We start from the raw sequence: 15,846 nt of genomic DNA, 5'->3' as shown, positions 1-15,846 counted from the left end.
CTTATTATGTTAAAGGTCTATATACATTTTGTTTTACTCTTGCACTATACATGTTCAAGCAACATATCCAATGTCCAGTATAAAATTAATGTTCCCAGCTGTGTAGTAAGAGAAGAACAATCAACAGATCGACAAACTGCATTCAAAAAACTAAATGCCTTACCAAAGCTTTGCAGGTGATTAATGTAGAAGTTCCATTTCTGCATGTTTAAATCAGAACTTGAAGTTCTCTCCTGAAGAATGCAGTATATACATACTTCTGAAGGCTTACTGGAATAATCAGCATGAACCATGTTATATTAATTGAGGCCTAGATTAGTGATATACAGACAGAACTAGATATCAAAATATGCAAACACACAAGGAAAAAAAATCACTTTTTTGTATAAATTCTTTAATCAATTTAGAGCTTTACATATGAAATTATTGCATTATGCTTATCCTCGATATAAAATAAACGGATTCAAATTTCTTAGGAAAATTCAAAGGAGGTTCTTACTCCTTCCTTAGACCATTCTCAGAATAATTAATGTCAGAGTAACTTACGTCAGAATAATTATCCACACATTTACTAGCTCAGATTAGAAGGGGTTGTCCTTGGGCAATGTTTAAAATTTTGCTTTCAATAGATGCCAAAACATCTCTGAAAGCCAGAATTGCATCTTTGCTGACTTAAGTGCTTGCCTGTTTTTAGGTAATAAGCCAGGTGGTAATTGAACTGTGAAATCCCCAAATTAAAAGCTTCAGGTTTTCTATTCCAATGCATGATCTACTCTCCTCCTCTCCTGCCCAATTCCTCATATCCCACATGTACATCTCTAGCAGCATTGCAAAAATCATCTCCACCTATCCATCATTTGACCCAAATACTAGTGGTCCGGGGCAATGGAATCTGTGGCATTGTAGAAGGAAACTTCAATCCCTCTGTCAACCAACATTACATAGGAAATTGAATTGTCCATGCTTGTTGGCAGTGCAAAGCAGAAAGGAAACAACCAAGGGCCAAATCAAATCTTCATGAGCATTAATCACCTTCTGAAGTAATTAAGCACTAGGAAGAGATTGTATTTCTAATAATTAATACATTTGTGCCACCTGCATCATTAACAGAATTTCACATTTGGAAAGTATCAAAACACTTTTTTCACTAACAAAGCTCCTTGTACACTTGCCTACCTGCCTCCACCTGTCTCCAGGAAGCATGAAAACAGGTCAGAGATGCCTCAGGTTGAATCTGGCTGAAAGGGATTAGATTTCCTTGTTTTTAAAAAAAATAAAACACTGTCTCATGCGATACCTCACTAATTCAAAAACAAAATACACCTTGTATCCAATGTACAAGTTGACATGAATTGTTAAAAGCCAAGGTCAAAGGAGAAGGTGGTAATAACCCATGATCACTACTCTCTGAAGAATAAAGATTTTTGAAGATCTGCCAAACTAAAGATGAATCTGTAATCAACTCAATTACATCCAAAAAAAATCAGCTTCAAGTGGAAAACTGGTATCTTACAAGATTCATTCAAATCTTACAGGGAAAAAAATAGGTATAACACAAAGCACTACTTCTGGACATTAACTTAAAAAAAATAAAACACTGCAGATGCTGGAAATCAGAAATAAAAACTGAAAGTATTGGAAATACCAAAAAGGCAAAGAAGCACCTGTGGATACAATAGACAATAGACAGTAGGTGCAGGAGTAGGCCATTCGGCCCTTCTAGCCAGCACCACCATTCACTGTGATCATGGCTGATCATACACAATCAGTACCCCATTCCTGCCCTCTCCCCATATCCCTTGACCCCACTGTCTATAAGAGCTCTATCTAACCCTCTCTCTTGAATGCATCCAGAGACTTGGCCTCCACTGCCTTCTGGGGCAGAGCATTCCACATATCCACTACTCTCTGGGTGAAAAAGTTTTTCCGCATCTCTGTTCTAAATGGCCTACCCCTTATTGATACTGAAGCAAAGTTAACAGGTTAACAGTTAACTTAAGGATTCTTAAGGATAGGATCTACGAGCATTTGGAGAAGTACAGTCTACTCATGGATAGTCAACATGGCTTTGTGAAGGGAAGATCGTGCCTCACGAGCCTGATTGAGTTTTTTGAAGAGGTAACAAAAGAAATTGATCAGCGTAGGGCAGTGGATGTGGTCTACATGGACTTTTAGCAAAGCATTTGACAAGGTCCCTCATGAGAGACTCATCTGGAAAGTCATGAGGCATGGGATCAGTGGAACCTTGGCTGTTAGGATAAAAAATTGGCTTAAAGGAAGAAAGCAGAGAGTAGTTGTGGAAGGAAAGTATTCTGCCTGGAGGTCGGTGACTAGTGGAGTGCCGCAGGGATCTGTCCTGGGACCCCTGCTATTTGTGATTTTTATAAATGACCTGGATGTAGAGGCGGAAGGATGGGTGAGTAAATTTGCGGATGACACGAAGATTGGAGGAGTTGTGGATGGAGCTGTAGGTTGTCGAAGGTTACAAGAGGATATAGACAGGCTGCAGAGTTGGGCAGAAAAATGGCAGATGGAGTTCAATCTGGACAAGTGTGAGGTGATGCATTTTGGAAGGACAAACCAGAAGACTGAGTACAGGATTAATGGTCAGTTACTTAAGAGTGTGGATGAACAAAGGGACCTTGGGGTTCAAATCCATACATCCCTCAAGGTCGCTGCACAGGTTGATAGGGTAGTTAAGAAGGTCTTTGGGATGCTAGGCTTCATTAACAGGGGGATTGCGTTCAAGAGTAGAGAGGTCATGTTGCAACTCTACAAATCTCTGGTGAGACCGCACTTAAGAGTATTGTGTTCAATTCTAGTCACCTCATTATAGGAAGGATGTGGAAGCTATGGAGAGGGTGCAGAGGAGATTTACCAGGATGTTGCCTGGTTTGGAGAACAAGTCATATGAAGCAAGGTTAGCAGAGCTGGACTTTTCTCTTTGGAGCGTAGAAGAATGAGAGGGGACTTGATAGAGGTCTACAAGATTATGAGAGGCATAGATATGGTGGAGAGTCAGTACCTGTTTCCCAGGGCACCAACAGCAAACACCAGAGGGCATGTGTACAAAATTAAGGGAGGGAAGTTTAGGGGAGACATCAGGGGTAAGTTTTTTGCACAGAGGGTTGTGAGTGCCTGGAATGACTTGCCAGGGATGGTGGTGGAGGCTAAAACATTAGGGGTATTTAACAGCCTCTTGGACAGGCACATGGATGAAAGAAAAATGGAGGGTTATGGGGTAGTGTGGGTTTAGTACTTTCTTTTAAGGATTATATGGGTCGGCACAACAAGGAGGGCTGAAGGTACTGTGCTGTGGTGTTCTATGGGTCTAGGTCAAAGTTCTCATGAAAGGTCAACAATCAGTGTACACAGATGCTGTCTTGTCTTCTCAGTATTTCCAATATTTACTGTTTTATTTTTAATTCTGAGCAAGTACTTTAGATTACAGCAAATTAGGCCTATACCAGTTACTGACTGAAGAAAATCTAAACCAGTTGTTATAAGTACTTAAAGATTTTGTTTGGATTTGATCTATTATTATTGAAATATCAATACAGTTAGTGATTATAAAGCTTTTCATTTGCTTTTTCACTACATCATGTTGGAAAAAAGTTTTAAAGAAATATTCCCTTGTTCCAGAAAGAAAGCAAGTTCTACCCAAAGGTATTCATGAAAATATTTTTCATACTGGCCAGTACAACTTCTCCTCTTCCTCCTCAATCAAATCAGCAGCATTCTTCAAGTTATTAGATTTTCAGTTCAAATTGACTGTAATAAGATTTTCCTAAAATTGTTTTATCATTGGCCAATCACAAATGACAGTGCACCATGAGAACTTCATGTCATGCCACATTCATATGATACACCTACTCACATTCACAATTCAGAGCAAAGTCATAGATCACTCAAAGCTATTCTACAATTTATATAATAAAGTTCAAACATAAAAGTAAACCAACTGCAGCTGCTAGGTAGCATCACATATCCCGATGAAGTTATTCACTGAGTCATTAATATCTGGAGCCTAAACTACATTTTCAAGGCAACTCTTTGCATCCTGTTCCACAGGAGGCAGTTATTTAATTTGCTAATTGTAATTTTAAGAAACGAGATGAAATGCTGAAATAAAGGATGGCTGCAACATTTCTAATTGATTCTTTAATTTCTCCTGTCTTGTCATTATTATTCATAACTTGTTTTCTTGTTTTAAAAACTATAGGCAAATTTGTCCCAAAAGCAACTGCAGATCACTGTAGCAATTTAACCTGTTTTTGTTTGGTAAAATCTGAAGTAAATTACAGAAATTATGCTTGTTTAGAAAGGCAATGGAGAGAATTTGTTGTAATATTTCATCATTTGATAAACTGAGTGCAAGCTTGACTTTCCTTTATACACACTGCAATCCCTGCAAATGGTACCATACAGTACATATACATTAATAGTGAAATTCTGTTAAGTGGACTCCTCATTCCTGTGCTACTCACAGTGTTAGACTTGGTAAGGATTTTGTTCTAGTCACTTAGCACTTACTAGGAAAACATCCAAAGATTTGAACAGGAGTGAAAATAATATATTAGCAGAAGGGATTTAATGCATCCTATTAGCACATAGATAAAGTTTTGAGTGTCTGTCTAATTTACAAGAGGTTAGGTGTCTTTTTAAGGCATTGTGTAAAACAATCAGCAAAATAACTGATTGAGGGGGAAAATCTGTTGGTTTTCTAATGAGAGCAAGAGTTTAAATAGGAAAACAGTGGCTCTTTAGAAGATGTTACTCCACTTGCAACAGAAGGCCATACATTTTTTTCATACATTATATACTTTGTCTATCTCAAATTATCACCTTATGTATCATTATTACATAGCAGAACTTTCTCTGAACTGCGAACTCCTGAGGTTGCAAGTGTACATGTGAGGCACATAGTCCTTGCCAGCAGGTCAGGTCCTCACTGAAAATTAGACCATAAATCCACTTTGTTTCTTTTTCCACAACCATCCTATGTTAGAAAAAAAAAACACATTTCAAAATTACCACTCTTGTATGTGATGTGATCCTGCTCTGGATTTTCTGGCCCATGAAAATTCAGTCAATACATCAACCAGATCAGAACCAAGTCCAAGAGAAATTTTCACAAGAACACATGACCAAAATTACCAATTACCATTACCAATACTACGTATTGACGACTGCAATACTGTGCAACATAAATGAACACCAGTTGTTGGTGTTAGAAGCATTGACATTTTCCTTGGGAATAGAATCCCATTTATTGCATAGATAATTTTTTTCTTAAAAAGTTTGAATATTTGCATGAAATAAAAAAAATCTCTTAAGTATTTATTCTGGCAGTTATTGACCAAGTCCTCTGGCGATGGTTCTTCAATCTGTTTTGATAATATCTCCTGCTGGATTTCTCTTCTCAGACTGAGGGTACCAACAAACTGTCATGAAGAACCTGGCAGCTTTTGCCAACTTATTTTCAATCCTCACTTTACTTCTTTGCATTTCATAGAAGATGAGCCACTGATTGTACTTTCACTGCTCTTACTCAGCTACGAGCTTCCGATAATAAGACAAAAGCTCACAACTTCTTCCAGCTGGCCACTTCCAGTTTCCGCAGCCATTATCTGAAGTCTGCCACACTGATGGACAAGGCAACTTCCGGTCTGCGGGTACGACCACGAACTACCTGCTTTTCACTAGCTTCTGTGGAGTCACCACTCTGATGCACAGTAGCTTGTTCACTGTTAAAAGAAAGCATTCAGTTAACCTATACTCCTAAATTTAAGATGTGTATGCCAAATGAAAAAATAAAATCAACACTAATGAAATGCATTAAAATGACTTATTATTTTAAACCAATAAGTTCTTAAGGACATAGATTTTGTTTAAAACAATATTTTACTTATGCAGTTATTTTCCACCACGTTATGTTTCAATACTTCAAATGTGTAATTTCAACTCATGAACTAAATTTTCTTTAAACATACGCAATATTAAGAGTCACATCAGAAGCACTGGAAGGCTTTTAGACATCAGCTATAGGTACAAGATGATAATGTCTTATCCTGCTACTTGCTTTATTCATCTTTCCTTTGGACAGGTTAATAATATTTTTAAAAATTCAATTGATAAGTATTCCTATATTCATTGGAATTTCATGTAGAAATTATACAATGGAAGATGATCAAGATTTCAAGACCATTCTGTCAGAATTATACACCAATTAATGTTCAAGGGTCAACTGTATGCAGAAATTTCATGAATCAATTTGAGGGTCAAAGTGCTGGACAGTCAATAGCTGCTCATATTTTAGGGTGAGCTGCAACGGATGCTTGGCTAAGGCATTAAACCTAAAATGCAGCAGGAATTCCTCACTCACATGAGCCCTGCTTGCACCATTAATAACATTAGTTTCTAAGGGCTTGATGGCCAACTATTATTGGTAATTTTAGGGTCATTAAAATGATCAACTAGTAGAGCAGCTGCAACACAATGATTGACTCAGGTTCAATCCCATCTCTGGGCACTCTCTTTGTGGAGTTTGCATGTTCTGCATGACCACATGGATTTCTTCCAGGTGCTCCAGACTCCTCCTACATCCCAAAGATGAACAGGTAGGCTACATTAATTGGCCACCTGAAAATTGTTCCTAGTGTGTAGGTAACTGGTAGAATCAGTGGGGGTGGGGGCAAGGTTGGAAGGGGAATTTTAAGATAATGGAGAATGATTAAGGCTGGATAAGCGTAATTGGATGGCTGATGTTCAGTGGAGACTATGACTTTAATGAAGGGGGTTGTAACTTCACAACTGCAGTATTCAGAAGCCATGATTTGCTATCTTTGTCCCTCAAGAGGTACACCATTCATGCCTTCATAATTTGCAGCTTGGTAGAATCTGAATCTGTTTTCTGTAACAGATTGAATCTAATTTAAATTGGGGAGTTTAAATTATATCCTACTGTACAGGGACTGAAGGGACAAGAAAAAATAGTTCCAAGGAAACATCCAGTCCTTGGCTGCTCAAGAGAAAAGAAAATATGGTAAGTGGCTACACACACAAAATGCTGGTGGAACGCAGCAGGCCAGGCAGCATCGATAGGAAGAAGCACAGTCGATGTTTTGGGCCAAGACCCTTCATCAGGACCCTTCTTCCTATAGATGCTGCCTGGCCTGCTGCATTCCACCAGCATTTTGTGTGTGTAGCCACTTATCATATTTTCTCTTTTCTTGAGCAGCCAAGGACTGGATGTTTCCCTGGAACTATTTGTTTGAAGCATGACAATAAATTGTTTTTAGCATATAAGTTACCGTTTGTTCTTATTACTGTCTTCAAGTCTGAGTTTTTCCTTTCCAATGTCATCAGCAATGGTGCTGAAGTCTTTGTTGTTGTCAATTAACAGATTCTGTGTGAATAAAATGTTTGCAATTATCCACTGAAGTATAAACAGGTGAGTTTCTGCAAGAGCGTTTGATCATTTCATCATTCAGCATATGCACAGAATATACTTCAAAGCTCTGCAGAACTGTTTTTCATTCTTAGTTACAAAAGGCAGCCGAGAATAAAAGCTGAGGGAAGAAATTTCAATAACAGAACATTAAACTTAAAGAGCACATTGGAAAGGCCTGGCTTCTGTTCTTTGTGTCATAAAAACAACAGGACAAAGTGCTAACAGATTTACAAAGATGATAACAGAAGTTATCAGGAAAGATTGAACAGCCTAGATTTCTTTTCTAGTCTGGAACAACACAGTCATAAGCCTATAACTGTGCTACAAACTGGCAAGTCAAGAAGTAGTTTAAAATCATGAAACTGACCTCAGTTAATATCAAGTTTACCTTAACTCCTATAATGTCTCCGTCTTTCAGATAATATGGCGCCCCCTGCGCGCTCTGTAGTTTCTTTTTCTTCTTCTTCTTTGAAACTTGTTGGCTCTAAAAAGGAAAGATGAGACATGATGCTTTCAGCAACAAGTTCAGCACTACTGCAAAATCATGATGGTCCCCACTGCCTTTGCCAATATATGATCAGCAATCAATACCTTAAAATGGATTAGTTGGTCATGATCATGTTAGTGGTGGAGCAACATTATGATAGGCAAATTGGCTGCCAATGTTCCCACAATACAACCTTAACTCTACTTCGAGGGTTTTAGGGTTTTAAAGTTATAGGACATCCTAAGTTCAGGGGAGGTATTAAAGAAAAGAAAAACTAGTTTTATTTAAAACCAATTTTAAAATATATACTTAATCTGTGAAAAGAGAATTTGCATGATCTGAAAATTCAGAATTTTATCACCAAGTACCACCTAAACATTCAGGAAGTACAAATCAACTCTCAGCATCTTCATTTCAATCTCATTATTAAGGCCCAACATAAATTGTAGGAAGAGTTTCCAAAAAATGTCGCTGTTTTGCAGCACACAAACATGGTGAAAGTCACATGACTTATTAATTGTAATTTACAAACATTTGTCTACATTTGCTTTTGGGCTGAGGTTACTTAAATTACATATGGAGGTGGAGATGTTTTCCTTTCAATCATAATCAGGCTGAGGACGCTACACTTGACTTCATCTAACCACAAGAGAAAATTCCAGCGTGCTATCAACTTCCCCACGTTGGTGGGGAGGTTGACAGTTTGAAGTATCTACAGGCTGTCCCTCCTGTCAACAGCTTTCCTATTCTATGACAGTTCTCTGCTGGGTATATCCAGACAGGATAGAATATCCTGCAATATCTGTAAAGCTTCAATTTAAGTAGGCCCATAGTTGTCAGAATATTCTCTGACACTCTGAAACCAAGCACTGACTTCATAAATTTGAATGGCAACGAAGGAAAAAAAAAGGCTTAGCTGTAACAGTAACTCAGTTAATGGTGAATACAGCATCACTGGATGGTCTCAATTAGAACACTTCACTCTGTTTCACAATATCATTCAAGACTCCACTACAATTTTACTATTTAAAAAGCAAATTAATATAAATGCTGGAAATCTAAATGCTTGGTCGAAAGTGGCTTTAAACAATTACAGAGTCAGTATTACAGGAAAGGGAAAGAATGAACAAAATGGAATTATAAAAAGGCAGTAGGATTTGAATTAGAAAGGGGTTAACAATGTAAGAAAAGTCCTGCATACATTTCTGGAAAGATTTAAATGTGAGGCCCTTTAGGGAACAGCAACCATAACCCACAAAATTCTTCATTAGCACCATAAATGAAGTAGTTCAATTAGCAAAAAGAATCCTAAACTTAAACAAAGGAAAATATTGAAGTAAATGAATAAATTGTCTATGACAGATAGAGGAGTTCCACTGCAGAACAAGATGATGGATAGTAAATTGCAAATCTATTAATCATACCTCGCTGATACAAAAGTTCACTAAGTGACCCAAACATGACAAATAAGTTAAGGATGCTATTAGATCAAAAGAGATGTCCTGAAGTTGTCAGAAAAATATGTTTCAGTAATTTTGAGGATTGGAAGCAGTTCAGTAAATTGGTTGATGAGACTGATTAAGAGGGCAAACGTAGAGCTTCAATGTAAACTTGCAAGAAACACTAAAGATTACTCCAAAAGTATCCAGAGGATGTAAAAAGAACAAGCTGAAGACTTATGTAGATCTCTTATAATCATAAACAGGAGAATATATCATTGGGAACTAAGGAAATGAAGTACAATTAAATATTTTAGTTTTGACTTTACAGAGACAATACAAATAGAAATGAAGAGAATCATGACTCTAATGAGAAAGAGAATTCAATGAAATTTGTTAAAAGTAAAATTGCTAGTAAATTTAGTGGAACTGAAAATCAATAAATCCCAAGGACATTCCAAAGTTAAAACAAAAGAAGTAGCATAGAAATTGTGGATGGCTAAATTGCATACCATAAAGGAGTGAGAGGGTAATCAGAAGGGGAATGGAAAAAGAGGGTGATAATTCTGGCTGCACAATTTAAAAATAAGAGAAAAGAGGACACCAAAGATCAGCAGAAGGGAGAATGTCTGAGCCTATTATAAAGGTTATGATAGTATGACACCTAGAATGCCAACAGGTTTAAGCAAAGTCAATATGGATTTAAGACAAGCAAGTCATGTTTTGACAAACTTTCTGGAGTTTTTTTTAAACTGAGGATGTAAGTGGTAGAATAGAAAAGGGGTAAATTGTAAATTTGGTGAAAATCTCAATTAAGAGGTTAATATGAAAATGAAAGCACATGGGATTAAGGGCAAAAACAACTGGCTAGCATTGAAAATTGGAGCTGACCAACAGGAAATAGAATAGGAATAAATGGAACTCTCCTGATGTAGCTAAAAACACAAAATGCTGGCAGAAACCAGCAGGCCAGACAGCATCTATGGGAGGAGGTAGTGATGACGTTTCGGGCCGAAACCCTTCATCAGGAGTGAAGTAACATGGGATGGTCGAGGGGGGTTAAGAAGTGGGGGGAGGGATGAAGTAGAGAGCTGGGAAGTGATAGGCGGGAGGGAAATAGGCTAGGGGGAAGGTGGAGAATTATGGGAAATAAAAGAGAAAGAAAGGTAGGGCTGGGGGTAGATTATAGTGAGGGGGGAAAAGAGAGAGAAAGAGAACCAGACTAAAATTATAGATAGGGATGGGGTAAGGGGGGGGGGCAGGGGTATCAACGGAGGTCTGTGAGTTGAATGTTCATGCCAGCAGGTAGGAAGCTACCCAGGCGGGAGATAAGGTATTGCTCCATCGACCTGCGCGCGACCTCATCTTGACGGTAGAGGAGGCCATGGACAGACATGTCGGAGTGGGAGTGGTCTGTGGAATTGAAGTGTGTGGCCACAGGGAGATCCCGCCACTGCTGGAGGACTGACCGCCGGTGTTCGGCGAAACGGTCTCCCAGTCTGCGGCGGGTCTCCCCAATGCATCAATGGCCACATTGGGAGCATCTAGATGTAGCATGTGGTGAGAGGTACCAGAGCTTGTGACGTAAATGTGGAGGTGGAAAAGAGACTTCAAGATGATTTACACAAATTAAGTAGATGGGAAAACACATGATAGATGTAGTACAAGTTGAAATTGCACTGCCTGTGTCAACAAAGTTGTCTACTTTGGTTTTTGTAATGAGGATATTGTTACGAACCCCGTAACTGGGTCACTTACCAGCAAAGATAGAGAGGTCCGTTGAAGTCTGATGGTACTATTTTTAAAAGTTTTTATTTATAAAGGGGCACAAAAGTAAGATTAATACAAACATTCAGATAATATACGTCGTCAATACTCAATCTAAAGCGCGGGTATAGTAATAATCATCAATAAGAAGTAGCTCTATCGTTTTGTCTAGGGGTAAAAATATTGTCCGATGGAAATATAAAAGTCTCTCAAGTTCATGCAGGCTTTAGCCTTTTGGGGACCGCTGGGTTTCACTTGTTGGAGAGAGAGAGAGAGAGATTTTGTGAGAAAAGAAACTTGCCCAGTCTTTTAAGACGCAAACCGTTGAATCTGGAACGTTGGTTCCCCGTTGTTAGTTCGAAGTCCTTTTCGGTGTTATCAGCCACCCGCTCCCCAGGCCAGGGGAAACGGAACACACGTGGCTTCCGAATAGCTTCCCGTTATCACGGGAGCGATGAGTGATGGTGTCTCCTTCTGGTGCGTCGCTAGGGGACTGCCCCCTGCAGCCCTTCTTTTATCTTGACTTGCAGGGTTGTAGATGTCAATCAGGGTGGGGTGATTCAATCCCCAGCCCACATTGCCCGAGGGTGTGCACGTAGCCCAGTCCACGTTGCCCTGAGAGCTGGCACGTAGTATAGGATCGCAATCCACAAAGGTGTCTCCAAGAAACAATGGCCAAATCCGTTGCTTTGTCTTGCTGAGGATTCTCTCTCATTTCCTGGGTCCAAGACCTGAATTAATAGCGATCTTGCGATTCTCAGGAAGGAGGGGGCTGGGATCATAACAATATAAATTTATTGAGTGACTGAATTAAAACCTACCAAAATCAGTTTAATGTGGGCAAATGCAAGCTCAAATGTGAATTATCATCTAAATAGCAAGAAATTGCAAATGAGTGGTACAACTGGATGCAAGAGATTCTGCTGATGCTAGAAATCCATGTAGCACTCTCCAGATCTTCAACAAACAAATTGCTTCCTGTTTGAGCCAAAATCTTCAAATTTTGACTTGTCAGTCCAAACAACCTGCTGCCATTGTTCAGCACTCCAGTTCTTGTGTTTTTCTGCGTTGGTGAGTCTCTTGCCTTTGATTCCACTTCAGAAGAATGGCATTTTGGCAGCAACTCTTCCATGAAGACCACTTCTAACAAGGCTTCTCCAGACTGTGGATTCCAATGGTTTCTGTGAGTTCAGAGCTGATAGCAGTGCTGGACTTCTTCCAATTTAGCGGGACTAACATAGTTCTCATCTGCTATGAAATTTCTGGTTGGGAGAGACCTTGCTAATGTAGGATTATGTGTATCACTGCTATCTTCACCCTTGCCTTAGTGTAAGAATTGATGACTTGAAGGTTAAACTGTCAGATCTGCCACACCTTCACCTTACAGCTTGACTGTCCTTTACCCAGTTTGATTCTTTCTACACCCATTTCTGTTTCAGTTAATTGGTTTAGTTCATTATGTCATTGATCATTCACATTATGTAACATTTCTTCGTCAACACAGTGTTTTGGAAAATGAATGTTTGGAAATCTAAAATTTGCTCTTTTCTACTGACACACTAACACAGAAGACAGCAAATAAACATACAAAACCAAATTTATATAAAAACCTAGGGTGCCTAAGATTTTTGAACAGTACTGTATTTATTTATTTAGAGGTAAGTGTGGAATTGCCAAATCGTACAAGAGGACCTTCCAGCCCAATGTACCATGCCACCCAGTAACCTACCTATTTAACCCTAGTCTAATCACAGGGCAATTTACAATGTCCAATCAACCTACTAACCAATACATCGTTGTACTGTGAGAGGAAATTGAAACACCTGGAGGAAATCCACGCACTCACAGGAAGATGTACAAACTTTCTTACAGAGTTTGCTGAAATTGAAATCCAAACTCCGATGCCCCGAGCTGTAGTAGTGTTGCGCTGACTGCTACACTACCGTGGCACCCCAGATAGACCATAACCAATTTTATTTTATTACAATGCAGGTACATTCCACTCTAGATAAAAGTGAATAATGTTTTCTTCTGCTAAGCCAAAGTAGAGGTGTTGCTTCTTACCCAGGTGGTTATTGGCATCCATTCAAACTGATCTGTTAACTGTTTGGCAATTTCAATATGTTCCGGTACTAGTGAGTAGTGCTGAGAAATTCTCTGTCTAAGAGCCCGAGTTGTGGATTCTTTGGACACGTCCCAGACAATCTCCTCTGCTGGATAATAGGCCCTTTCGCCAGGCACACCCATCCGCAACTGTAGCAACAACTCAGTGGGCCTAAACAGAAAACAATTGCAAATACACTTACAAAAATATACCATTCATACGAATAAATGTTCATGCAAGTACAAAATACAGAAACTTTTAAAAAATGTTGGGAAATAACTACTACTAGCAGGTTGGCATTTTCCTGCATTTCTCTGGTGCTCTAGAGGTGGTGATGATACTGAGCCATCTTGTTATTCTGCAGATCATGAGTTGAAGTGTGATATCAAAGAAATTCCAGGATTTTGACCCAAGGATGCAGGTGAAATGCAACATATAAATACAGGAGTGCAATTAGGCCATTTGGCCTACTGAGTCTGCTACACCACTTCATCATGGCTGATCCAACTATTCTCTCAACTTCAATCTCCTGCCTTCTCCTTGTATCCCTTCATGCCTGGACCAATCAAAAATCTATCAACCTCTGCCTTAAATATACATGAAGACTTGGCTGTCGCAGCTGCCTATGGCAAAGAATTCCACAGATTCACCACTCTCTGGCTCCTCATCTCTATTCTAAAAGGATGCCCCTCTATTCTGAGGCTGTGTCCTCTGGTCTTAGACACTCCCACCACAGGAAACATCCTCTTCACATCCACTCTATCAATCCCTTTTACTATTCAAATTTAATGAGATCACCCCTCATTCTTCTAAATTCTAGAGAATACAGACCCAAAGCCATCAAATGCTCTTCATACAACAAGCCATTCATCCTGGAATCATTTTCATGAACCTCCTTTGAAACCTCTCCAGTTTCAGCACATCTTTTCTAACTTAAGGGACCCAAAACTCCTCACAATAGGAGGCCTCACCAGTGCTTTATAAAGTCCCAACATTACATCTTGCTTTTATACTCTAGTCCACTTGATATTAATACTAACATTGCATTTGCCTTCCTCACCACAGACTCACCCTGCAAATTAACCTTTAGAGAATCCTGTACAAGGACACCCAGGTCCCTTGCTGCCTTGTGTTTTTTTTTGTATTTTCTCTCCATTTAGAAAATAGTCAACCTTTTCATTTCTTCCACCAAAGTAGCATGACCATGCACTTCCCAGCACTGTATTCCATCTGCCATTTCTTTTCCCATCCCATTCTCCTAGTCTGTGCTTCTGCAACCTCTCTTGCTTCCTCAAAACTACCTGCCCCTCCACCTATCTTCATATTGTCTACAAACTTTGCAACAAAGCCATCAATTTCATCATCCAAATCATAACACATAATGTAAAAAGAGTAGGTCCCAACACAAACCCCTGTGGAACATCACTTGAGACCAGCAGCAAACCAGAAAAGGCTCCCTTTATTCCCATTCTTTGCCTCTGGCCAATCAGCCACTGCTTTATCCATGCTAGAATCTTTCCTGTAATGCCATGGGCTCGTAGCTTGTTAAGCAGCTTCATGTGTAGTACCTTATCAAAGGCCTTCTGGAAATCCAAGTACATAACATCAACTTATTCTCCTTTGTCTATCCTGTTTGTTATTTCTTCAAAGAATTCCAACAGATTTGTCAGGCAAATCGATGAAACCATGCTGACTATGGCCTATTTTATCATGTGCCTCCAAGTACCAAGAGCTCAGCCTTAATAATCAACTCCAACATCTTTACAATCACTGAGATCAGATTAACTGACCTATAGTTTACTTTCTTCTGCTTGTCTCCCTTTTTGAAGAGTGAAGTGACATTTACAATTTTCCAGTCTTCCGGAACTATTCCAGAAACTAGTGATTCTTGAAAGATCATTACTAATGCCTTTACAATATCTTTAGCCACCTCTTTCAGAACCCTGGGATGTTCACCATCTGGTCCAGGTGAATTAGTTACCTTCAGATTCCCAAGAACCTTTTCCCCAGTTACAGTAACTTCACACATTTCATGACCCCGACACCTGGAACTTCCACCTTACTGCTAGTGTCTTCCACAGTGAAGATGGAAGCAAGATACTTATTCATCTTGTCCATTATTTTGTTGTACCCTATTACTACCTCTCCAGCATTGTTTTCCAGTGGTCCAATATCCACATTTGCCTTTCTTTTACATGATGTATCTGGAGAAACTTTTGGTATGCTCTTCGATATTATTTGCAATTTTACTTCTGTATTCCATCTTTACCTTCTCAATGATTTCTTTAGTTGTCTTCTGTTGGTTTTTAAAAGCCTCCCAATCCTCTAACATCCACTAATCTTTGCTCTATTATATGATCTCTCTTTGGCTTTTACGTTGACTTTGACTTCTCTTGTTGGCCGCAGTTGTGTCATCTATCCTTCAGAATACTTTTTCCTTTTTGGATGTATATATCCTGTTCCACCCAATCCAAAATAACTGATTCCCTAGTGGGCTCAACCACGAGCTTTTCTGAAAAGCCATCTTGTAGGCATCCCCTCCTGGAATCCAGGACCAGCCCGATTTACCCAATCTATCTGCACATTGAAGTCCCAC

General features: G+C 39.2%; 1 protein-coding gene across 6 annotated transcripts in view; it reads right to left on the bottom strand.

Annotated features, from left to right (window-relative positions):
- Window positions 1–375: 375 nt before the first annotated feature.
- The window catches only part of usp40 (ubiquitin specific peptidase 40), a 132,752-nt gene continuing 117,281 nt past the window's right edge, over window positions 376–15,846 (bottom strand). For all 6 annotated transcript variants that reach the window (XM_073046574.1, XM_073046571.1, XM_073046570.1 and 3 more), the window contains 4 exons: window positions 13,211–13,421; window positions 7,842–7,937; window positions 7,314–7,408; window positions 376–5,747 (listed from right to left, as the gene is read on the bottom strand). In XM_073046574.1, coding sequence (XP_072902675.1) covers window positions 5,627–5,747; window positions 7,314–7,408; window positions 7,842–7,937; window positions 13,211–13,421 — 523 coding nt within the window. In that variant the 3' untranslated portion in view covers window positions 376–5,626. The remainder of the gene's footprint in view (window positions 5,748–7,313; window positions 7,409–7,841; window positions 7,938–13,210; window positions 13,422–15,846) is intronic.

This window comes from Hemitrygon akajei, chromosome 5, assembly GCF_048418815.1.
Source record: "Hemitrygon akajei chromosome 5, sHemAka1.3, whole genome shotgun sequence".
Lineage (NCBI taxonomy): Eukaryota > Metazoa > Chordata > Chondrichthyes > Myliobatiformes > Dasyatidae > Hemitrygon > Hemitrygon akajei.
Note: the sequence above shows the minus strand (reverse complement) of the source record. Positions and strands in the feature narration are given on the sequence as shown.